The sequence below is a fragment of the Rhinoraja longicauda genome, chromosome 3 (assembly GCF_053455715.1).
Source record: "Rhinoraja longicauda isolate Sanriku21f chromosome 3, sRhiLon1.1, whole genome shotgun sequence".
Lineage (NCBI taxonomy): Eukaryota > Metazoa > Chordata > Chondrichthyes > Rajiformes > Arhynchobatidae > Rhinoraja > Rhinoraja longicauda.
This window is the reverse complement of record NC_135955.1, coordinates 50,749,298-50,775,256: the sequence shown is the minus strand read 5'-3', so window position 1 is coordinate 50,775,256 and position 25,959 is coordinate 50,749,298. Positions and strand designations below refer to the sequence as shown.

Sequence of the window (25,959 nt, the reverse complement as noted above, 5' to 3'; positions counted from 1 at the left end):
AACAATCCAGGGAGCCGCCCCACAAGACCTAGCACATGGACCAGATTTTGAAAATAACGTTAAATTTGGCGACGTGAAAAAGAATTTCACTATGTTTTGCACATGTGACAATTAAGCACTGTTGAACTATTCTATACTTGCTTTTCAACACGATACTCACCTTGGCAAATGATCAGGATGCAACCCAAGTTGAGGCACAAGGAACTATAAATGCTGTAATCTTGAGCAAAACACAAAGTGCTGGAGTAACTCAGTGGGTCCGTCAGCATCTGTGGAAGGAATGGATACGTGATGTTTCAGGTCAGGACCCTTGAAGGGTCTCAAGTTTCTCTAATTCCAAGTAGCGCTTGATTCTTTTTCTTCAAATAACCACTTTTTAAAAAAATCGAAATTGAAATTAAATCTAAATACCCTTTCAATAATTACTGGAGTTGATTCAGAACTAGAAAATAACTATTTGAAATATAGAGTCAGAAGAGTCAGTCTTACTGACCTTCGGCCCAACTTGCCCACAACAGCCAACATGTCCCGTCTATACTTGTCTCACCTACCTGCATTTGGCCCATATCCCTCTAAGCCTGTCCTATTCATGTACCTGTCCTAATGTTTCTTATATGTTGCGATAGCACCTGCCTCAAATACCTCTTGTGGCAGCTAATTTCCAATACTTTGGCTTTTAATTCTCTCTATTTGTCCGTGTTCCTGCCCTCTCATGTATCTCACCTATCCAATACTTTCATTGTTAATTTTGTCATGTTTTCATGGTTGGTTAAGGATATTGACTTTAGCTTGCCCTTTTCCGTCAGATTTCAGATGTCTGCAGAGGGCGTCACTTCTCTTTACATTCTACTCCCAAAATATCATTAAATTGTCATGCTTGGAGGAAACGTTAAACTAATAATGTTTAATTCAAAATTTGGCAGCAGTTATGTAGCTGATTTTATGTTTAGGTGACAAAACTGATAAACATCAGCTGGTGTGTTGGTGGAGAGTGCAATTCTACTAAAATATGCAAAGCCAAGCTATGGCACATGACATCATTAGGAATGTCCAGATCATTTATACAGCTTGTGTTATACTGTATTACACATTCAGAACCTTGGGGTAGACACTCAGAATCTTTTGCCCAAGGTGGAAATGTCCAAAGACAAGAGAGCATAGCAAGAGGGAGAATGTATAGGGCAAGGCATTTTTTAAACACAGAGAATTGTGGGTGCCTGGAACACGTTGCCAAGGGCGATTGTGGAAGTAAATACGATAGTGCATTTAAGAGGCTTTTGGATAGACACATGGGATATGCAAGGAATAGGCGGATATGGATCACATGCAGGCAGAGATTAACTTAGCATTTTGTTCAGTTCAGACATTGTGGGGTGAAGGGCCTGTTACTGTGCTGTACTGTATTAAAAATAACAATATTTGAGACAGTATTTAGTTATTTTATTATTATGGTACACATTTTGGTATGAATAAAAAATATAAACTCACACTTTTACTTGTGACATTTGGTTTTATTGTGCAGCTGGCAAGTCAACTGCGAGATTACAATGGTACCCATATTTTAACTCCAATGAAAATACCAGTTGCAATTTCACATAGTGTTGTGCAATTTTCTAATGCACACATACAGTGCAGTTATACGCAGAGGTATATAACAAATACATCTGTAAACAGACGCCCATTCCCTGGAAAAAATATATAATTGGTAGGAAAGACCTGATGTTCTTGAGTCCTGGATAAACACAATAAATTTAACAGTAAAAGGCACAGACGACAAAAATAACCTTCCCAGTCACCAAAAATGCCATTTACCTTTGCTATTTTTGCTCAATTTTAAATAAAATTTTACAATAATTATTCCTAATGTCGTTAGCATTTGAAAAATCATGCAGTTCTTGCATTTAATGCTGCAAATCCTGTAAACCAGTATTAAAATAGATGGAACCAACTTTATCTTAAAACTAACATCTCTGTACAAATCTCCTGAACAGCACAAATGTCACACTTCTCTGGGTTTCCTACAAAATGATGCTGATAGTAACCTCTGCAACATTATATGACAAACTGTAAATTGACTGTGCAAATTTCTGCATAACAAAATTATCAGCAGGTAAGCCAGACTATGAAACACTGCAATATCCTGATGGAAGCACACTAATTTGTTGAGAAGTGTGGCACATAGTATTACATCACGGATCAGTGCATTGAAAGTGGCAGAGATGATCTCCATTCTTTTCTAGATTCCACTGTATTTTACAATATTTTGAAAATGTAAAACAGTCAGGACTAATCTGCAACTCAAATGGAAACGAGAAATTTAGCCCCTTCTCCTCCTGATTAAGGTTTATAAGTGAACTTTGTCTATATTGTGACACATTGTCAGCCAGAAGCAGGTTTTCCTTCGGCAACTTCACCTTACAATCCCTGTCTAGCTTCAATCAAATTAAGCCATTTGCTGCCACGTTTAAAATATGGGGTGATCATACGACCAACATGTCTTTTAAACCTAAAGTTTATCATCTGAAGTCCATAGGGTACCTACATCCCAAAAATCAAGCAAGATTAGTAATATTAAAAATAAGATAATGAATGAGTCAATGAGGGCAATTCTTGTAAATGTGTGACATGCCAAATTCTCATTCAGCAAATGCAGAATTAGTTTTATAGTACGATCAATAAAGTTGGCAATCTTAAATAGGCAATGTATTCCAGCGCCTTATACATCTTACGGAAATCTTTATACCATTTTCTCATTTAATACCATCTAGTTCTAGAATATTTCACTCTACCCCATTACCTATATGCACAAAATTCTCATTAATAGTGGAACAATCTTATTATAATATAAAGCAACATTTTAGACAAGAATTTGTTGGAGAGGAGTTTATCTGGGTCCTCAGCTGATCGAACTTTGAAAATCAATTTTTGCACTTATTTATCAAACAAATGTACACAGGTTCTTAAGTACAATTTCCATCATTTTACAAAACATGTAAAAAGTAAAATACGTTAAATTCATTTACTGTGGATCGCTTATCCTTATTTTCAGTTCTGATTTCTTTCAGCATATTCTGCAAGTATGGTCCTTTAGGGTATGACATCCATGTGTGATTTCTAGTCCACAAAAATCAAGCATCAAACCATCCTACTGGTGCAAGACGCATTCTGATGCTTCCTTGATTAATGCTGCAGCCATGTCCAATTCTTCCTCTGTCAATTCTACCGTAACCACCACCCGGACACTATGGAAGGCAATTAAAAGTGTATATTAAGGATTCCAGAGGTACAAGAAGTTCACTTATTGAAAGAGCTAATTGCATTCATATATGGTTATACAGAAAAATATTTTTTGGTTATCTCCCACCTTTCAGTGATGTCATCTGTAGGGTCATCTGCTATTTGATAGCTAAAAAGATCTACACATATATTGTAATTTTCACAACCTCAAGTAATTCCAGTGTATTTTAAAGTTAAAGAAGTGTGGTTTATCTAATGATGTAGGGAAGACTCATGAAGTTCTACAAACAGCAATGTGATAATAACCAGACGATGCAATGTGATGTTGATGGAGAAATGTGGGCCTGGATGAAAGCAATAACTGCCCAACTCATCACCTCAAAGTAGTAACAATGGATTTTTATATATATATATATATATATATATATATATATATATATATATTCATCTGATGGGGATGATGTTTAAAATCTCATTTGAAATTTTAGTTGTTTATCTATCTAATTTTCTACATTATCAGCAAAAGTTTGGACCATTTGTGTAGGAAGAAATGCTGCCAGTTTATTCTCCAGATAGACAGAGCTGGAGTAACTCAGTGGGTCAGACAGCATCTCTGGAGAAAAAGGATGAGTAACGTTTCGGGTCAGCACCCTTCTTCAGACTGAGGAAGGGTTCCAACCCGAAACGTCACCCATCCTTTTTCTCCAGAGATGCTGCCTGACCCGTTGAGTTACTTCAGCGCTTTGTCTCTATCTATAGTCTGAACTATTTTCTATATGGAAAAGGTGCTATATGGTGTCAAAGGCGGCGCTGAGGTCAAGTAGGATGAGGATGTTGAGGTTGCCAGCGTCGGAGGAGAGGAGAATGTCGTTTGTGATTTTGAGGAGCGCAGTTTCAGTACAGTGGTTTGAGCGGAATCCGGATTGGAAAGTTTCATACAGGTTATTGGTAGAGAGGTGGTATTTGAGTTGGGAAGCTACAGCACGTTCCAAAACTTTGGACAGAAAGGGTAGGTTGGAGATTGGTCTGAAGTTGTTTGGGGTGTCAGGGTTTAGACCAGGTTTTTTCAGAATGGGGGTGACAGCAGCGATTTTGAGGGATGGCGGAACGATGCCAGTGGACAGGGAGGAGTTTATTGTTGCAGTGATAAGTGGAGAGAGAGCAGGAAGGCAGGCCTTGACAAAGCTGGAGGGGATGGGGTCCAGAGAGCAGGTGGCAGTTTTTATTCCTGTGAAGAGGTCAGAGAGGTCGGTGGTGGAGATTGGGGAGAATTGAGGCAGGGGCTGACAGGATAAGGGGGGGCAGGTGGTTTGAGGGGGAGCAGGTGCGTTGGTGGATAAGGTGCTGTAGATGTTGTCTATTTTGCTTTGGAAGAATGAAAGGAAAGTGGTGCATTTGTCAACTGTGAATGATTGGGAGATGGTGTCCAGGGGGCTGAGGAGTTTGTTTATTGTAGAGAAGAGTGTTTTTGGGTTTCCGGAGCCAGAGTGAATTATTTGAGAGTAGTAGGTGGAGTGGGCATGGGAGAGGGCATCTTTATAGTGCTGTATGTGGTCTTTGTAGGCTTGGGAGTGAATTGTGAGACCTGTTTTGTTGCGGAGTCTTTCAAGTTGGCGGGCATGAGTTTTCATCACGCGGAGTTCAGGGGTAAACCAGGGAGCAGAGTGGGTGAAGGAAACTGTTTTGGTTTTTATAGGTGCAAGCTGGTCGAGGCAGGAGGAGAGAGTGCGGTTGTAGTAGTCAGTGAGGTCAGAGGGGCTGTGGAGGTCAACGAAGGGAGAGGCGGACATTATTTCAGAGAGGGAGGATGAGAGCGAGGTAGGTGAAACAGAGTTCAGCTTGCGGAAGTTTATTTTGCGTTTTTGCTTTGGAGCTGGGGTGGGAATGTTGACAGACATGGTGATGGCTAAGTGATCAGAGAGGGTGGGGTCGGAGCCAGAGAGGTGATGTAGATTTAGTCCAGTGGAGCAGACAAGGTCCAGAATATGCCCACGGTTATGGGTGGGAAAATTTACGTGTTGAGTGAGGTTAAAGCAGTTGAGTATTTCAGTGAAGTCAGCGGTTATTGTGGAGTCAGTGGAGTCCATGTGGATGTTGAAATCACCGAGGAGGAGGATTGAGGGGGAGAGAGAACAGAACTGGGTCAGAAAGTCAGAGAAGTCAGAAAGGAATGATGGGTGTGGTTTGGGAGGGCGGTAGACAACTGCCATGACTAATTTTGTGTGGCCAGAGAGTTTGAAAGCCAGGTGTTCAAATGACGGAGCAGATGAGATGGAGATGAGGTTGATCTTGAAGTCCTGTCGGTGAATTACGGCAATCCCACCACCTCGGCCTTCCGAGCGTGGTTTATTGATGTAGGAGTATCCGTTGGGTGTAGTGAGGTTGAGTGAGAGGTAGTCCAGAGGTTGTTGCCAGGTTTCTGTCAGACAGAGGAAGTCCAGTTTATTTTCCAGGATGAAGTCATTCAGAATGAGGCTTTTATTGTTGAGGGACCGGATGTTGAGCAGAGTGAGCTTCATGTTGCTTTGTGTGGTGTGGATGGACACGGGTGATTTAGCCAGGGCTTGTAGACAGGGGGCACGCTCGTGTGCGTTGTTGTGATGATGTAATGGACGAGTGGAAGTCCGATCAGCTGACCAGAGTGCAGGGATGGAGTGACCGGTCTGGGAGTAGACAAACTTGTGACCGGAGCCTCTGTGGATGTATTTGAACTATGAGCCTATGAAACAGTATCCGAAATACTGCAATAGACAAGGAAAGGATTAATCTAAAATCTTAAAATGAAATGTTGGCACGCAAAAAATGTCAAAGACGTGATTTGTTGATATTCAATGGTAAGTTTAGTTTCGATGTTATTCATATAGGAACAAGCAGGCGGCAGTATGTAGATCAGCCTTGCCCAAGAGTAATATAATAAGAATTTACTTTGAAAATAAATGAAACAAAAAGGATAGCAAAATGGTTAAAGCAGGAGATCATTTTTTTGAATAGATTTTTATTATACAAAATACAAACAAGATTTACCTTGGTGATGGCAAAACCTTTTCCTCCTTGTCCAAATAATGGGCTTGAGTTAATGCAATCCCTCGATTCAAGCACTATTAGGAAAAAAAACACGATCAAATCAATACTTTCATCAAAATAGTATTTAATACTGAAAATTATTAGATTCCGTATTCTTATAGCAACACAAAAAATATTTTATGAGAGCTTATCTTAATATAACATTTGGTAAATTTATACCATAATTTTAAATGTCAAACTATAAAAATGCATTAGTATAACGAAATGCAATATTTAAATAGCAATTTGAATTACCCTTCCTATACACTCATACCCAAATTCAAGGATTACCGCTATACCTAGCATCGTAAATCCCCATTGTAATCGTGGTGGTTATGGCGAGATCCCTTTAAACATGACTAATTGTTAACAGTAATTAGATCAACATAATTTCACAAAGATTCAATATCAAGAAATTGTTTAACACTTTAACAAAACTTGATGTTGCAAGATATATGTCATAAAATAGTGTGCACAATTTTTCAAGATAGTAAATTAAAATTTAAATATTTATGTATCATTGTTGCCGATTGTTCCTGATGTTGAGGGAGTTCAGAACCAGGGGGTCACAGTTTAAGAATAAGGGGTAGGCCATTTAAGACTGAGATGATGAAAAACTTTTTCACCCAGAGAATTATGAATCTGTGGAATTCTTTGCCACAGAAGGCAGTGGAGGCCAATTCATTGGATGTTTTCAAGAGAGAATTAGATATACCTCTTAGGGCAAACGGAACCAAGGGATATGGGAAGAAAGCAGAAACGGGTACTGATTTTGGATGATCAGCTATGACCATATTGAATGGCGGTGCTGGCTCGAGGGGCGAATAGCCTACTCCTGCACCTATTTTCTGGTCTATGTTTCTATGTTGCAGAAAGAAACACTTACATAATCAACAATCTCTTGCAGTAATTTGACGTCACTTTCTCGTGATCCTCTGCTTTTTGCCAGCTGCAAATGAATGGCCGGAGAAAATGAATCGCCCACAACTTTCAAACCAGGCATACTGTAATGATAAAAAATATAAATATTAAATAAACTTTAACATAATTCCATAATCCAATCATCTGAACTGCCAAAAGAAGCAACAAGGTGGGAGAGTAACTATTTTGCTAACATTAACTACATTACTTTCAGTTTTGTCCAGTTGATCTTGTTTTCATCTAGTTGGGCAATATTGAATTTAAGCCAACCCTTACCTAACTATGAATTTATTCCAAGACCAACATTCCAAAATAGGCTCAATAATAGCCTAGTCAGGTAAAGTTTACTTGCCTTGGCCTCCTGGGCACCATTCATTTTTAAAACAAGATCTCTTTTTATTATTATTGTATCAAAGAAAACTCAATATTATTGTATCAAAGAAAACTCATGGAGATTCGCCTGTAGCAGGCCAAATGTTCTGGTCTGAAGAAGGATCTCGACCCAAAATGTCACCCATACTTCACTCCAGAGATAATGCCTGATCCGTTGAGCTACTCTAGCATTTTGTCTATCTTCGGTATAAACCAGCATCTGCAGTTCCTTCCTACACACATACTCTCGTTCTATCCCTTATTCTTGGTGGAAAAGAGCTTGAAGCTCATAAAAGGGAATACTTATAATAATAATAATAATAATAATATTCATTTATTGTCATTGCAACGAGTACAACGAAATTAAAAAATAGCCAATCCTGACGGTGCGTACAAACATATATGCAATAAATGCAAAAACAAATAAATACATAAATACAATTATATTAAGTACAAGATTTTTTAACGGTGTTGCCTAGTGCAAAGGTAGTGTTCAGTTCTCGTATGGCCCTGGGGTAAAAACTGTTCTTAAGTCTGTTTGTTCGGGATTTGATCGACCTGAAACGTCAACCAGAGGGCAGATGAACAAACAGACGGTGGCCGGGGTGGGATGGATCTTTTATTATTTTGCCTGCTCTACTGAGGCAGCGTAGGCTGAACAGGTGCTCCAGGGAGGGCAGTGAGCAGCCGATGATCTTCTGGGCCGTCGTGATGACCCTCTGAAGGGCCTTCCTGTCCTTTTCTGAGCAGCTGGCATACCATGTGGTTATACAGTATGCCAGCACACTCTCGATGGAGCAGCGATAGAAGGACAACATGAGCTTCTCCTGCAGGTTGGTTTTCCTGAGGATCCTCAGGAAGTGGAGTCTCTGCTGTGCCTTCTTTACTGTGGTGATGGTGTTGGTAGACCAGGTAAGATCCTCTGCGATGTGCGTACCCAGGAACCTGAAAGCGGGTACCCTTTCCACACAGACCCCATTGATGTAGAGTGGGTCGTATTCTACACTGGTTTTTCTAAAGTCAATTATAAGTTCCTTTGTTTTGGAGTTCAGGACCAGATTGTTCACTGAACACCATGCTGCCAGCCTTTGGATTTCATCCCTATAGGCTGTCTCATCTCCTCCTGAGATGAGTCCAACCACAGTCGTGTCATCCGCGAACTTGATGATGGTGTTGGTGGGATGGGTGGGGGCGCAGTCGTGAGTGTAGAGGGAGTAAAGGATGGGGCTCAACACACAGCCCTGTGGTGAGCCGGTGCTCAGTGTAATGGTGGAGGAGAGGTGAGGGCCTATTTTGACGGTCTGGGGGCGGTTGGTCAGGAAGTCCTTGATCCATTGGCAGATGGTTTGGGAAAATCCAAGGTCGGAAAGTTTGGTGACCAGTCTGCTATTTAGTTTCAAGTTGTAGGTGAATAATAAACAAAAAAGGAAACATACAGTAAAACAAGTTTCAAGTTGTAGGTGAATAATAAACAAAAAAGGAAACATACAGTAAAACAACAGATATACTGAAGATTCTAAATATAACCAGTTGTCAAAACAAAATGCATCCTGTTTACTAACAGTTCATTAACAAATATGCACTTACCCCTGCAATGCACAATAAATTCGGTGACATTTTTGGCTTAGTAATCTGAAAATATCTGAAAAACATTTTAGAATTTGTATCCTATGTTAATAAGCAAGGTAAATCACAAATATTTAAATCTTCAAAACAGAATTAATAGCATTCTGACTTCATGTTGTGTGAAGATTTTTTTTCTCAAAATGAAAACAAAATCATTTTTTCTTCAGTACACAATTTATGTTTTCTGTCCACAAATATGATTAATTTACTAAGATTACCTTGAACGGCAGCAATTAAGCACAATAATACAGCACAATCATGATTCTAAGTTTGGCATTTTCATTTATGTAGGAAAAATGTGATTTGTAGTTAATGTTTTCCTTTCATTATACAACTGCAATTACAAATTAACAAATATCATGAAGTGGATAAATCAATGTGTAAGATTATTTCCGCGGTACTCCTACAGGTTGTGTCATTTAGTAACAAATTTCACTGAACTGGTTCTTTACACTTCAGAGTTGATAATTTAAATACCTGGATCATCCTCCATTATGTTGAGACCCTCAATAGCAGCAGAGGCAAGCATAGGTGGCAAAGATGCTGAGAAACAATAGCCTTGTCCGGAAAGACGCTGCAGATAAAGACAATACAATTAACTGAAAATGCACCGTTAGCAAACTCAGTTCAAAAGTATGCTTATGAATTCAGGAAAACAAACCCGTTGATTCAAAATCCATTCAACCATAAGGTATTACATAGAAAGAATTTGGGTCTCCACACAAAATGCTACATATACCTAGTTTAAGCTAAATTAGTACATTTATTGCCTTTGCCTTGGAGGGTCATGTTCAAAATGGGAACAAAAAATATTTTGTTTTACACAAAGTAAGCACTTGTACTTTCTACAATGTCATGGTAGTGGTTCTTCCTGTGATCACGTGGGGTTCCTCCCACACTCCAAAGAGGTACAGGTTGGTAGGTTAATTGGCTTCTGTAAATTGTCCCTTGTCCCTAGTGTAAATTGTAGGATAGCACGAGTGTGCAGGGTGATTGCTGATCGGCACGGACTTGTTGGGCCGGAGGGCCGATTTCCACACTGTATCTTTAAAGTCTAAATCAATAAATTTTATGATAATTTAAGATTTGGACATATTTACTCTTTCCTGACAATTTTCTTCCCAACTGGGTACTGTTTTATCTTCTGCTATGTCATTCAAATAACCGTTCTTTAAAAATGTAGATAGGCCAATGGTGATATTTAGTTGGCAGTGGGCTGACATCTGGGTAAAGGTTTTTGGAAAAATAGATGTTTCAATGCAACAGCTGCTTGATGATCAATACCTACCTGATGATCAATAACAAAGGATCTTCCACAGCAGAATCCTCCAATAGAAGCCAATGAGTTCTCCATATTTGCACTTATAAGGTCAATGTCATCAATCTGTTATATTTTGATTGGGAAAGAAAAATTATGAAATATTTTCACTGCTAAAGAAAAAATTCTATTAGAAGCTATACAAAGTCAAAAAAATACAAAGGCAATATATTGGCTCATGGCCTTATTAGGAAAATGTTACACCATCTAATCCTGCTTCACCTATTAGGTGAAGATAGACACAAAATGCTGAAGTAACTCAGCGGGACATGCAGCATATTTGGAGAGAAGGAATGGGTGAGGTTTCAGTTCAAGACCCTTCCTCAGACGATTAGGTGCCATGGCTTCGTGTCAGGTAGGAGATTGACTTAGGTAACTAGTCAACACAAAGGGAGTTCTATCACTGAAGCATTAGATTTGATCTTTTCCCAAGATGTTTGCAAAGTTGGCAAACTCCATTTATTAGCTTTCCATTGATTTGGTGGTCTGGATCTTCTTTAACAAGTCGTTCATTCCAGGGTCTTTAATTTGATCAAGGCACTTCGTAGACCATTTTGGACTTACCTTAACCATGTTGGTCCAGGGCAAGAGTCAACTACTTGCAGGACTAATATTAATTAGATAGTTATTTCAAAAAGAACAGCAAAGGTATAGTGTTACAAATGGCAGGCATCTACACAGCTCGATTCTAGGTCTACGTCATAAAAACATAACAGAAAATATGAACTACTAGTAGGCCACTAAATCCTTCAGGCTTGCCACATCATTCAAAATGATCATTGCTGATCTGCCCAGCACTCAATTCCTCTTTCGTCCCAGTTATTCATTGCCCTGGATTTTTAGTTCATTCTGTAATTTAGCTACATACCCTTTAAATGTCTGCAACAGTCTAGGGCAGATGGTGAGAGAACAGAAGATTGCTCTCACTACAAGCCATTAACAAACCAGTAGCTAATAATTTAGTAGTTTGCCTAAATAGGCAATTATACCAGATTTATATTTCCAAATTATTTTTAAAGAAACAGAATTCAAATATGCTGCTATGGTGTCCTAGCATCATTACTACACATATCTAGATTGTTGGTGCAACAATTTAATCTCATGTTGTTATATCACTGGTGTCAAAGTAATGCACAATTTGCAAATCACATATTACAAGAAAAAAACAACTTACATTCACCCCAAAATGTTCAGTTACACCTCGTCCATGTTCCCCTAGAACCCCAAAGGACAGACTTTCTTCTAAGAATATTCGCACTTTGTATTTGTATTTCAGTTTGACCTGGTCAGCAAGGGATATGAAATGATATTTTAATGATTTAGAAATAATCCTGGTAGAAGATTCATGAGTTTAAGGCATTGAACATGTACAAAATGTTTTCAGTTTCCATTACATTACTATATTACTTCTTCCCTCTCTCACAAGCCATCTTTTATTTTCCCCAAACATTTTTCACTTACCAGTTCTGGGAGAGGACAAATGCATCCAGTGTTCATATACAATCCTTCCACTAGAAGAAATCGCCTGGTTACCCGAGCTTTACGTGGATTCTGGAAAAATAATTTTACATGGGATTTATTTTAAACATTCAGCAAAAGATGGAGAACCTTTGAAACAAGCTTGTTCTATTTGATTCCAATTGACTTAGATGCATCTTACCTTCTGATCTTCAAGTTCCTGTTCTTTCAGTAGTCGTTCCAGGTCATCCATGTCATTATGCTTAAAATATTTTATGCTGCTTCGAGAAGCTTGCAAGCCTTTTTGAATAGCAAAGCACGCAGCTTCATCCCTGTAACACAAGGTTAATGCATCAAAATGCATTAAGTCCTCTAATAGTGCAGATGATCCACGATGTTTCACCACAAACATTCTAATCAAAGTAACTAAATGGAAACATTATTTTTCCAGGCAGATTTATCTTTCTAGTCAGTCTGGGTTAATACTGATCACGATTTGTTTTCTGCCACTGCTTCATAAAATTACAATCACAAGAATATCTATCTAAGGTAACCATCTAAACTAATAAGCACCTCCTATGGGGACTAATTTATCATTACCTCCCTTCTCAGAGTCCCTCATAATTTTTGGATATCTCAATCAGCTCTCCTCTCAGTATCCACTGCTTCAAGGAAAACAACCCCAGAGCTGAAACACTCTATCCCAGGCAACATTATGGCAAATTGCCTTTGCACTCTATACAGAGCAAGCATCTTTTGATCTATTTAATAAATAAAGTCGTACAGCAAGAAAACAGGACAAGCTGCCCATCACAATCACGTGACCACTGGGGACACACTCATATTAAGCCCACCTTCCTGCAATGGGTCCACAGCTTTCTATGCCCAGGTGGTTCAAATGCTTGTTTGGATACTTCTTAAATGCTGTCAGCAACTCTGCTTCTACCATTCTCACTGGCAGTGTATTTCAGATACTCACCACTCTCTGGATGAAAAAGGTCCCCCTCAAATCTATATATTACTAAAACTCTCTGTTTGTTTGTGTGTATATTAATATATTTGTGGCTGGCCAAAACGGTACATGATAGCACGACAATTTTAGGCCCACCTTACTCACCATTGTTCTGGGGTTGGAATAAATGTCACTTTTTAATTTTTCAAAATTGGTGGGGAGGAGGGAGTGGGGGGAGGGGAGGGGGGAGTGGGGGTGGGACTGCAGGGATGGAGTGGGTGAGTGGGGGGCATAAGGGGGATTGAGTGGGTGAGTGGGGGGGGGGGGGGTGAGGGTGCTAGACCAATACATGAGAGGCTTTGGGTCCACGGCTCGCTCTGGCTGCAGTGCTGGCGCCACGGGGCCGAGGTGAGCGGCACCCTCTTCCCTTCCCTGTCCCCCCTCTACGGGGAACAGGCCCATTTGGTCTAGTCTCCACTAAATTTCTTACTCCTTACACTAAATTTAATGTCTTGTGATTTTGTCTATTTCCGATGTAAGGAAAGATTTCCTGCAGTCTATCTAATCGCTCATAATTTCATGTACCACAATCATGTTCCTTTTTACCTCCTCCACTCCAGGGAAAGCAGAATCAGCCTCTTTAGCCTCTGTTTATAACTTTAAATGAAGTCAACTCCTGTCCAATTTACATGTAATTAAATGAAGTATGCTGCTGGGCTCATTTATTTCCATCATAATATTCTGCAAAATGACCTGAAGGGTTGTATAGAAATTTGCCAACATTTCAAAGTACAGCGCTGTTCAGTAATGAGTGGAATTTGTGTGGGGATTTGTTGAGGTAAGGATGTGAAATTAAATTTCATTCAAATTTCGCTGCCAAAGTTCTAAATAAAATTCTAGTTTTAAAGTTTGTATCACCTATTGCTTTATTTCTCCCAGCTGGGCTTGTTAGGGGGGAAAACGTTATTTACTTATGGGTAGCGACTAGGCTTGTAAACACTGGAATTTAGAAGGATGAGAGAGGATCTTATCGAAACATATAAGATTATTAAGGGGTTGGACACATTAGAGGCAGGAAACATGTTCCCAATGTTGGGGGAGTCCAGAACCAGGGGCCACAGTTTAAGAATAAGGAGATGAGGAAAAACATTTTCACTCAGAGAGTTGTAAATCTGTGGAATTCTCTGCCTCAGAAGGCACTGGAGGCCAATTCTCTGAATGCATTCAAGAGAGAGCTAGATAGAGCTCTTAAGGATAGCGGAGTCAGGGGGTATGGGGAGAAGGCAGAACGGGGTACTGATTGAGAATGATCAGCTATGATCACATTGAATGGTTGTGCTGGCTCGAAGGGCCGAATGGCCTACTCCTGCACTTATTGTCTATTGGTATATGTAAGGTTTGAATTAAATAAGAAAAGACTTACACAAATACAAGATCTCCCCTCTTTGAGTAGGCTGGAATGGCGCTGGCTATCGTGGCAAATCCATAGGAATAAATAATAGCCTCTTCTGCTCTCATAAACTTGGCAATTCTCTCTTCCAATTCTAAATGAACATCTAACGAAAAGGAAGCAATGAAGAAAAAAATGCTAGTAAGTATACACTTAAACGTCAAATTATGGCCGGTTCACAAAGCAATTTGAAGATATTCCTAATTTAGAGATAAACCATATTTGATAGCAAGTCACTGGAATAGGGCTTAGAGTTGATGGACTAAAGGTGTACAATTATAATAATCAGTTTTATTTTGATAATCGGAACAGTGGTTGACAATTTATATACGGCACCAACATAGTCAATTGAAGGAGAAAGAAAAATGTATCCCTAGTTTTAGTCCGAGATCACTAGTTGTCATTTCAAGGAGAATTGAGAGCAGAAATCATGACAGGGCCAAAGTCTAGTAGTTATCAGAGAAAAATAAAATATGTTGAAACCAACAATGTGTGTTATTTTGAATTTTCTTTTCAAAAATATAATTAATATACACCGATGAAGCAAAACATTTTGACCACTGATAGGTGAAGTGAGTAACATTGATTATCTTGTTACAATGGCACCTGTCAAGGGGTGGGATTATATTAGGCAGCAAGTGAACAGTCAATTCTTGAAGTTAATGTGTTGGATAAATGGGCAGGAGTAAAGACCTGAGCGACTTTGAAAAGGGCCAAATTGTTATGGCCAGATGACTGGGTCAGAGTATCTCTGAAACGGCAAGTCTAGTGGGGTGCTCCCAGTCAGCAGTGGTGAGTACCTATCGACAGTAGTCCGAGGAGGGACAAACCACAAACCAGCAACAGGGTGTTGGGCGCCCAAGGCTCATCCATGCGCGAGGGCAATGAAGGAGGCACCAGGATGCACTGTGGGAAAACGATAAGCCGGTGGAGGGAGTGTGATGCTCTGGGCAATGTTCTGCTGGGAAACCCTGGGTCCGGCCATTCATGTGACGTCATTTTGACACGTGTCACCTACCTAAACATCGTTGCAGACCAGGTACACCCCTTCATGGCAATGGTGTTCCCTGATGGCAGTGGCCTCTTTCAGCAGGATAATGCGCCCTGCCACATTGCCCACATTGTTCGGGAAATGGTTTGAGGAACATGATGGAGTGTTCACGGTGTTGCCCTGGCCTCCAAATTCTCAAGATCTCAATGCGATTGAGCATATGTGGTTTGTGCTGGATCGACAAGTCCGATCCACGGCGGCTCCACCTCGCAACATACAGGACTTAAAGGATATCTGCTAATGTTTTGGTGCCAGATACCACAGGACACCTTCAGGGGTCTTGTAGAGTCCATGCCTCGGCGGGTCGGCGCTGTTTTAGCAGCACACGGAGGACCAACAGCATATTAGGCAGGTGTCATAATGTTTTGGCTGATCAGTGTATATTACGTTATCTTTCGCATTGGTGTTTGACCAGAGTTATGTCACCATTACCACTGTTTCTGCCAACAAATAGTGTTAAAGCAGTGAATAAAAACTAAATACTGAGAAACCTTAACACCTGCATTTAGGGATCTCGAATGATACATTCATTATTTACGTTCATTCTTCATTCAAAAAATAGCTGTGTGATTTCTGTACTCCTCTGATTTTTGCAAGCTGAACATCCACGACTTTCAAAGAATGAAAACAAAACCTCATTGATTTTTAAACCGCTACATCATTGGTGACAACTTTCAATTGTCCAAGACCAACTCAGAATTCCCTCCCCTAACTTTCACCAGACCTTAACATTTGCTTTTAAAACCACCTGTTTGACTAAGGTTTTGATCAGTTGCTATGTTGTTTCCTCATAAAACGTGCGACAAAAGATTACTGGATAGCACTCACATGAAGTGCCCTTGGGTGTTGTATCATACAAATGTCAATTTGTGTTGATGATATGATTGTACAGATCAATGAGTAATATTTTCAACAATGAAACACAAAATACAGGTAGTTCCGCTGCAACACGATTGTTGGGTTTCTAAGAAGCCTCAGAGTAACGGAAATTGCATTTTGAAAACATTGTTGTATCAATCAGGGAAAGGAGCTAGAGTTTCAAACAAATAGTGTTCCCTAATTCATCACTCATGTTACATCCAATTCGCATTATAGCAGAGCTACCTGGAAGATTATTGGCTGTACAGGATAAAGAAAATCAAAGATTGCTTTGGAGATGAAAGAACTCTGCACAAACAATAAAATATCTTATTCTTGGCAGCGAGAACATTTCAGCGTGATATTTTGGTGTCAATTATTACATGGGTGAGTCTGATGTTCCAGCCAGGCCAGGACAAGAGATTTCTGAACAAGGAAATTAATAAACCGTAGATTTTCATAATAAGGTAAGTTTATTATCACCCTTCCTAAAGACTAAGTTTTATAAAATTCCAGCCTATTAATTGAAATTAAATTCCACCACTGACGTATATAGGTCATCAGTGCAGTACACTAACCAGTACACTACCACCATACCCCATGAAGGTTTTTATTGGCAATAGAGACAGCTTGTTTCATTCATTCAGCACTCTAGAGTCCAAAACCAGTCCTGGATAAACTCACAGGAAATTAATTTTTTTCTGATAAATAACTTACATTGCTCAGTGATGAAACCATCATTTAATTTGAAGTCATGTAAAGATTTGGGAAAGAACATTAAAATAAACAACGTTAAAAGGCAGTTAATTAGGTCTGATAAATAGAGGCCTATTGTGGATACGAGCCAGCCTAATCCGTTGTCACATTCTCTTTGATGGTTGATCCTAGACCAACAGGTTGACATCAAAGAAAGCCCATTTCTAAATCACAATACTAAATCATTTAAGATTGTTTTCAATTATGAAGTGATTTTGGAAAACGACTGATTCTAAAATACTCTGTTCACGAACAGATTTGCAAACAGAAAAAGTGAGATAATTCCACTTAATTAGCTATAAAAAGTTTAAACTTACCAAATGTTCCATAAAACCCCCTGGGTCCACAGGTACCAACACCATATTTTTTCAATGAAGCTAAAGCCGCATTCTGTGCATGAACAAAGATGTACTTTTCAAAAACATAGAAGTAAATTCTAAGGATTCAACATTTAAATTATATGATTCGTTCATAAGCTGGAGCGTAGCATTACCAGGAAGTTGCAATTGGAAATATACACACTACACTCATTATTTTTGAGCCTTCATTTGCTCCAGAAATTACACGGCCCCTATGAAGAAATGTCCCATTCAGCAATTCCACTACAATGAAGTCCATTTTAATAGTCATTTATTAATCACCAGTTCCCTTCATTTTATGACACATGCTTAATATAAAAGCATATTTTTTGCTTGGACCAACACAGCAAAATACTTACCTTGACTTTTTCATTGTCTAGCAATCCAAGAAAATTGAAGGACGCAAGGTTTATGCATTTTTTGCCATTAACCACGATGTTGTGTGTTGGAGGGCTGAAAGTAATAAAAATTAAAATTAGCAGACGTCAGAGAAAGCCCAGACAAAAAAAGTATAACCCCTTAAGCTTTGTATGGTTATAAAGAGAAAATTAGATTAGTTTGAAACAAAATTTTAATTCAAAAAGACATTCCAAATTAAACTAGTAGAAAACAAAGCAAACCTCGTGCATTGGAATTAAATATACTGATTTTATCAACTCATTAACTGAGAAAATGACATTCTGATGATAGATTTTCTTGTTTGTTGTTGCAATTTTCTTCCTTTCCTATTTCCTGAAGGCAATAATTTAAGCCTTGGCCGTATTCTGCAAGCAAAAGAATTTCTCCTCTGCCTCATTCTTTGCTTCAAACACATCAGGGATCATTCAAGGTCACAAAGCAAGTATGATAATTGAGCCTCTGAGGACTCCAGAACCCAAGGGGCTGAAGCTGGTTTTAATACATGTCTGACATAGACCAGCTAACATACCACAGATAAGGCTTTATTCTTAGAATCAGAATTATACGGCATGGAAACACGTCCTTTGACCTAATTCTTCCATGCCGATCAAGATGCCCCATCTAAGCTCGTCCCATTTGCCTGCGTTTGATCCAAATCCCTGTAAACCTCTTTAACACTTTCCTATCCATGTACCTGGGACCTTCCCAGTTCCTGTGGCTCAGCAGAACAGTAAATAACAACTTTTTATAAGTACACTATTAAGAATAGGTGCTTAAAATATGAAATATTTAAATACATATTTAGAAAAATGGTGTTTCCACTGATCTATGCCAATTAGGAGTTAAAACAAAATAATTATTATGATAATGGATAACATTTTCAGCAATGCATTATTTCACATACCCTGAGACAACGTTATTGTTAAGAGCAGGATGGTTTTTTGACATCGGTGGGACAAGTGGCTCTGGTTGCCATTCCTCAATAAGCTCTTCTTTTTCCTGTTAGGGAAGAAGCCATTTGAAATTACAAGATGTTGCACTACCCAAAAAATGTTTTTTTAAATTTTAATTATTTTAAAAAATCTGCTTGATTACCTTTTCTGTAAGATCGGAACGCTCCTGAAGTTTGTAGGTTTTGGAGAAAAGTAGTCTCACTATCCACAAAATAAGAATTCCTTCTAGAATCAGATGGTATGCTGGTGCCTAAAGACAAAAAAAATCGACGATTAATTGAAGAACTCATTATTAGAGCAAATATCTCCTCACTGTGACAAATGTGGTGCAATATCTTGTATTGTTCTGTTTCTACGTAATTCTCTAAATCACACAAGCAACAGCATCTCATTCCATCATTGTAATCCACACAATATATCCAAAGCACCAGGTAGGACAAATCAAAATAGGACGTACAGGGGAAATGGTAGGGAATTGAGGAATGCAGTGGAACAGAGGGATTTGGGAATAACTGTGCATTGTTCCCTGAAGGTGGAATCTCATGTGGATAGGGTGGTGAAGAAGGCGTTTGGTATGCTTGCCTTTATAAATTAGAGCATCGAGTATAGAAGTTGGGATGTAATGTTGAAATTGTACAGGGCATTGGTGAGGCCGAATCTGGAGTATGGTGTGCAGTTCTGGTCGCCAAATTATAGGAAGGATGTCGACAAAATGGAGAGGGTACAGAGGAGATTTACTAGAATGTTGCCTGGGTTTCAGCACTTAGGCTACAGAGAGAGGTTGAACAGGTTGGGTCTTTATTCTTTGGAGCGTAGAAGGTTGAGGGGGGACTTGATAGAGGTTTTGAAAATTTTGAGAGGGACGGACAGAGTTGACGTGGGTAGGCTTTTCCCTTTGAGAGTGGGGAAGATTCCAACAAGGGGACATAGCTTCAGAATTGAGGGACAAAGGTTTAGGGGTAACATGAGGGGGAACTTCTTTACTCAGAGGGTTGTGGCTGTATGGAATGGGCTTCCGGTGGAAGTGGTGGAGGCTGGCTCGATTTTATTATTTAAGAGTAAATTGGATAGGTATATGGATAGGAGGGGATTGGAGGGTTATGGTCTGAGTGCAGGTAGATGAGACTAGGTCAGGGAGAATGGTCGGCGTGGACTGGTAGGGCCGGACAGGCCTGTTTCCATGCTGTAGTTGTTATATGTATTACATTTCACTTTTTTTTTTAAAGCATATGCTCTGAGAGGCCAATTCTCTGAATGCATTCAAGAGAGAGCTAGATAGAGCTCTTAAGGATAGCGGAGTCAGGGGGTATGGGGAGAAGGCAGGAACGGGGTACTGATTGAGAATGATCAGCCATGATCACATTGAATGGCGGTGCTGGCTCAAAGGGCCGAATGGCCTCCTCCTGCACCTATTGTCTATTGTCTATTAATTATGAAGTAAAATAAAACATACAGTTAAATTGCTGTGGAATTCTACACTTGATGCTAAATTAATCATATTCAACTCTTTTAAAGCCAGTCTGGTGAGGACTTCACACACGTCACCTCTGCAGCAATAGCCTGTTCATCAGGTGAGGCGTACTCACTCCAGCTTACATGAATCCTCACATTAGAGAGTGCAACTTTGTACGCAGCTCATATACAAGTTCCAAAGACCAAATGTTTAGAGACTGGTGTACTCCTTGGAATAAGGACACATAACTATCAATGAATTCTCTACATAGAAATCGAAAAACTGTTTAGGAAACAGAGATGGTTTGATATGTATCATAAACATAACCATTGATTCACAATGCTATATAAAATGTTCCATTGAATTTTCCATTGGTGATATATTTGAATTAGCAATATCTTGCAATGTGACATTAAAAAAACATTTGTTGTCCAATGATCAATCACAAACATGAATTTAGTTAGATTATTCCGTCACTCAACATGTGCAGCGTGCAAAGCACTGCATGATATGCACCATCTTGGAAAACCTTGACATCATTTAAAAACAAGAGTGTGGACTATCAGACCAATCACAGAGAGTCATAATGGTGGTCCCACAGTTTGCTTTATGGTTGGGAGAAATTATTGCTGGGCTTCTGGCCTGGATATCCTGTTGCAGCAACACTCAATCACTGAAATCAAGAGGTGGCTGGTGGACATCTCGTGGTGTTTTGTAACTCTCCTCTCTGACTAATCACCCACGTGGGGTAAGCATCTGGCTTTCTTCCCGTAGCTCCCACTGTGGCTAGGATGCAACGTCCCAGCCAGTCGGTGAATTCAACAGATCACTGATGCGGCTGGTGATCAGGCAGTGCCGACAGCAGATTGGACAGCACCTCCAGACTACTGATGGAAATGGGTAAAGAAGCAGCATTGTGCGTTGCCTTAGAAATGCAGCAGGCAGAGTACAGAAGCAATCCACTGGGTCGATTGGCCCCAGATCGACTTCCAATTTGTGTCAAAGGCAGTCACGGTCAGATCCACTGTCAAGCTGGTGTTCTTCTCTAATGACTGCCCCCTTCAAGCCTCCGTCAGCTACAAGAGGACCAGATGGAGGCCAGGGGGACCAGGGAAGTTGAACGTAAAGCTGCTTTACTTCACTTCAGAAATACAGTGTGGAAACAGGCCCTTCGCCCACCGAGTCCGCGCTGAGCAGTGACCATCCCATACTCTATTACTATCCTACACACTCGGGACAATTTGGACAATTTACAGAAGTCAATTAATCTCCAAATCTGTATGTCTGGAGTGTGGGAGGAAACTGGAGCACCCGGAGAAAACCCACGCAGTACAAGCACCATAGAGACAGCACCTGCAGTCAGGACTGAACCCGGGTCTCTGTGAGGCAGTAACTCTACCGCTGAGCCACTGTGCCACCCCATATAATCTAGAGGAGCTAAAAGGAGACAATGCAGGTTGGAGAACCATGACGCCGTTCTTTAGATCCATGGTACATGTGGGAGGCCATCCAAGGAGGTCATCAAGACATATTTTATCCTCAGAAGTCTTCAGAAAGCTAGACAGTGTGGAACCAGCTGAGATGGACATCTTGGTCAGCATTAGCCCAGAGCCTTTGGGAAGAGAATGATTGGGTAACATTCCCACGGACAGACATATTGAAGATCTGCAGATCCTTCCATGCCAGTCTGTCTGACAGAAAGGCCACAGACAACATAGCCTCCCAAAGCTTCCTGTCCCCTATCATGAAGGTCTTAGAAGACAGCAAGCACGAGAGTCTGGACCAACCATTAACCATCAAGAAGCCGACAGGCTCTCTCCACTCCTTTGACTTTTTGCACTGTTTGCTTGATGCAGCTACATAGGCATCTGAATAAAGACTACACTGGGTAGGTTTTGCTCTCTTTCTCTAAAGATTCATGCATTATATCACTGGGTACATGATCCAGGTTTGATCTCCGGAGAAAATGAATGATAACCCCAATATGGGCCACACAGAGACGACCTCAAGAAGGGTCTCGACCCGAAACATCACCTATTACTTCCCTCCTGAGATGCTGCCTGACCCACTGAGTTACTCCAGCATTTTGTGTCTACCTTCACCCTAATAACCAGGTTCTTTCCTGAACTCGTGGGTGAGCAACTCACAATCCCACGTTTTACTTCACCTTGGCTATACACTCCATCTGTGTGCCATAGCTTCTCCAACCCATATTTTCATCATATAATCCAACCTAATAAGGGAGAGGCCATGTGCGTGAAATAAATAGTTTAGCTTCTCTAAGGAAGACATAAATAATCTGCCGGAAATAGCAGGGGACCGGGGGTCAAATGAGATGGAGGAACTGAGTGAAATCCAGGTTAGTCGAGAAGTGGTGTTAGGTAAACTGAATGGATTAAAGGCCGATAAATCCCCAGGGCCAGATAGGCTGCATCCCAGAGTGCTTAAGGAGGTAGCCCCAGAAATAGTGGATGCATTAGTGATAATTTTTCAAAACTCTTTAGATTCTGGAGTAGTTCCTGAGGATTGGAGGGTAGCTAATGTAACCCCACTTTTCAAAAAGGGAGGGAGAGAGAAAACAGGGAATTACAGACCAGTTAGTCTAACATCGGTAGTGGGAAAAATGCTAGAGTCAGTTATTAAAGATGGGATAGCAGCACATTTGGAAAGTGGTGAAATCATTGGACAAAGTCAGCATGGATTTATGAAAGGTAAATCATGTCTGATGAATCTTATAGAATTTTTCGAGGATGTAACTAGTAGAGTGGATAAGGGAGAACCAGTGGATGTGTTATATCTGGACTTCCAGAAGGCTTTCGACATGGTCCCACATAAGAGATTTGTATGCAAACTTAAAGCACACGGTATTGTGGGTTCAGTATTGATGTGGATAGAGAACTGGCTGGCAGACAGGAAGCAAAGAGTAGGAATAAACGGATCCTTTTCAGAATGGCAGGCAGTGACTAGTGGGGTACCGCAAGGCTCAGTGCTGGGACCCCAGCTATTTACAATATATATTAATGATTTGGACGAGGGAATTGAATGCAACATCTCCAAGTTTGCGGATGACACGAAGCTGGGGGGCAGTGTTAGCTGTGAGGAGGATGCTAGGAGGCTGCAACGTGACTTGGATAGGTTAGGTGAGTGGGCAAATGCATGGCAGATGCAGTATAATGTGGATAAATGTGAGGTTATCCACTTTGGTGGCAAGAACAGGAAAGCAGACTATTACCTGAATGGTGGCCGGTTAGGAGAAGGGGAGATGCAACGAGACCTGGGTGTCGTGGTACACCAGTCATTGAAAGTAGGCATGCAGGTGCAGCAGGCAGTGAAGAAAACGAATGGTATGTTGGCATTCATAGCGAGGGGATTTGAGTATAGGAGCAGGGAGGTTCTGCTGCAGTTGTACAGGGAATTGGTGAGACCACACCTGGAGTATTGCATACAGTTTTGGTCTCCTAATCTGAGGAAAGACATTCTTGCCATAGAGAAGGTTCACCAGATTGATTCCTGGGATGGCAGGACTTTCATATGAAGAAAGACTGGATAGACTCGGCTTGTACTCGCTGGAATTTAGAAGATTGAGGGGGGATCTTATAGAAACTTACAAAATTCTTAAGGGGTTGGACAGGCGAGATGCAGGAAGATTGTTCCCGATGTTGGGGAAGTCCAGAACAAGGCGTCACAGTTTAAGGATAAGGGGAAAGTCTTTTAGGACCGAGATGAGAACTTTTTTTTCACAGAGAGTGGTGAATCTGTGGAATTCTCTGCCACAGAAGGTAGTTGAGGCCTGTTAATTGGCTATATTTAAGAGGGAGTTAGATGTGGCCCTTGTGTCTAAAGGGATCAGGGGGTATGGAGAGAAGGCAGGTACGGGATACTGAGTTGGATGATCAGCCATGATCATATTGAATGGCGGTGCAGGCTCGAAGGGCCGAATGGCCTACACCTGCACCTGTTTTCTATGTTCTCAATTTCCCAGATTGAATCCAAGCCCTGAAACTCTCAATTGCACTGCTCTGGATGACATCACGGGCTGGTGCAGGCACCGCCCCCGCTCGGTCCCCATTGGACGGCTGCCCCGTCAGTCACACGCCGCGGAGGCACGTCACGGGGGCGCTGCGCTGCCATTGGTTGTTTCTTCGACGGTCGCCGCCTACTTACGGCGATGGAATCAACAGTTTAGCGCCCAACCGCCTCCCGACGTCCCGCAGCCGATCTGCTAAACAGCGTGACCACGGCTGCTGATCATAAACAACCTGGCTCACACGCTCTAGCGATATTTTGTGCGGTTAGTTTTATCTTACCTCGTAAAAGGCCTGGACCATTTCTACCAACACCCACTGTTGACTCGCCGCCATCTTGCTGCGCCATCCAGTTGCCAGTGCCAAAGATGGCGGCGCGCATGTGTGGTTGCAGCCTTGTGACAGGCGGCCGGCATCTTTAATGCGGGCGCCGGATGCCCAGGGAAGAATCAAGTTTCATTGTCACCCATTCCTTCTCTCCAGAGACTCTGCCTGTCTCACTGAGTTACTCCAGCATTTTGTCCATCACACACACAAACACACATATAGATAGATATATGTATGATATGATAGTATATGTAAACATACATATATACATACACAAATATATATAAACAAATGTATAATATATATATTACTTTTGAATTGAATTGAATAAATTTTATTAACCAAGTATGTTTACATACAAGGAATTTGCCTTGGTGCTTTGCTCGTAAGTAACAACACGATATACAATGAGGAGAAAATATACGATATACAGTAAACAATTAAAAATAAAACATAATTTAAACGTGAAGAATTTTAATATGTTATATATATATATAAAATATATATTTTTCTACAAAAATTGTAGCAGTGCGACTGCCATTGTGAGAATTTATCTGTGGTGCAAAGGTACTTTAATTACACGCCAAGCAAGGAGTAGTTTGTTCAGCAAATCAATGGCCTTGATTTGCAATTTATACCTCCATTGCCGAATCACAACTTTCGAATTGCAAAGTATTTCTCACTTTCAGTCCTCACCAAAATGTGAAGTTTGTAGCATTAACAGTGTTGGGCACAACCTTTCAGTGAAGCAATACCCACGCCTCAACATTTACTTATTTTGCTGAGAACCCAGATCCCTATTGGTTATCAGCGGCGCATCATTTACATACAGAGGCTCCCATATTGCGCTGCAATAGTTCTCAGTAAATATTTGACAACAAAAAAAGAATTCGCAGACATTCAGCAAGATATACGTTTTCTAACTTGTAAATTGTGGAGTTAAACGTGTATCAGAAAAACAAAGATTTATAAATCACCACAGATGTAAAGCTGTGCGACATATGGGACCTTATATAGCGTCCAGCTGCCCTCTGTAGTTGTGCTCGCTTCGGCAGCACATATACTAAAATTGGAACGATACAGAGAAGATTAGCATGGCCCCTGCGCAAGGATGACACGCAAATTCGTGAAGCGTTCCATATTTTGCAATTTTAAACACTGGTTGCTTAATTTTACAATCTTCTTGATATAATGACTAGCTTTGCAAATTTTATTCTTAGTCTAGTCTCCACTCCCTTTATTGAATAGCCCCGTCCCTGCTAGTATATCATCTTGGTTTAACAATGCATCACTGGTCTCGCTGAGTTACTCCAGCTTTTTGTGTCTATCTTTCGGTTTAAACCAGCATCTGCACTCCCTTCCAACACATTGCATCACTGGT

At 40.5% G+C, this 25,959-nt stretch overlaps 1 protein-coding gene and 1 non-coding gene across 3 annotated transcripts; one reads left to right on the top strand and one right to left on the bottom strand.

Annotated features, from left to right (window-relative positions):
* Window positions 1–8: 8 nt before the first annotated feature.
* On the bottom strand, window positions 9–24,600 carry sptlc1 (serine palmitoyltransferase, long chain base subunit 1). Of its 2 annotated transcripts, XR_013547052.1 has the most exons (17): window positions 24,534–24,600; window positions 18,916–19,023; window positions 18,725–18,819; window positions 17,781–17,874; window positions 17,380–17,452; window positions 14,371–14,503; window positions 12,198–12,327; window positions 11,999–12,088; window positions 11,712–11,819; window positions 10,508–10,603; window positions 9,697–9,793; window positions 9,181–9,235; window positions 7,187–7,304; window positions 6,262–6,335; window positions 3,024–3,242; window positions 161–269; window positions 9–28 (listed from the first exon to the last, which is right to left on the bottom strand). XR_013547052.1 is itself a non-coding variant. In XM_078396098.1 (15 exons), exons 1-15 carry the CDS (start codon window positions 24,585–24,587, stop codon window positions 3,146–3,148), a joined length of 1,422 nt encoding a protein of 473 aa, XP_078252224.1. In that variant the 5' UTR covers window positions 24,588–24,600; the 3' UTR covers window positions 1,458–3,145. The 2 variants fall into 2 exon arrangements, 1 of the variants encoding a protein (XP_078252224.1); XM_078396098.1 differs by lacking the exons at window positions 9–28; window positions 161–269 and having other exon boundaries at window positions 1,458–3,242.
* A 1,017-nt stretch (window positions 24,601–25,617) lies between these two features.
* LOC144592515 (U6 spliceosomal RNA) lies at window positions 25,618–25,724 on the top strand. The gene has a single exon (XR_013547140.1). It is a non-coding gene; the product is annotated as a U6 spliceosomal RNA (small nuclear RNA).
* Window positions 25,725–25,959: the final 235 nt, after the last annotated feature.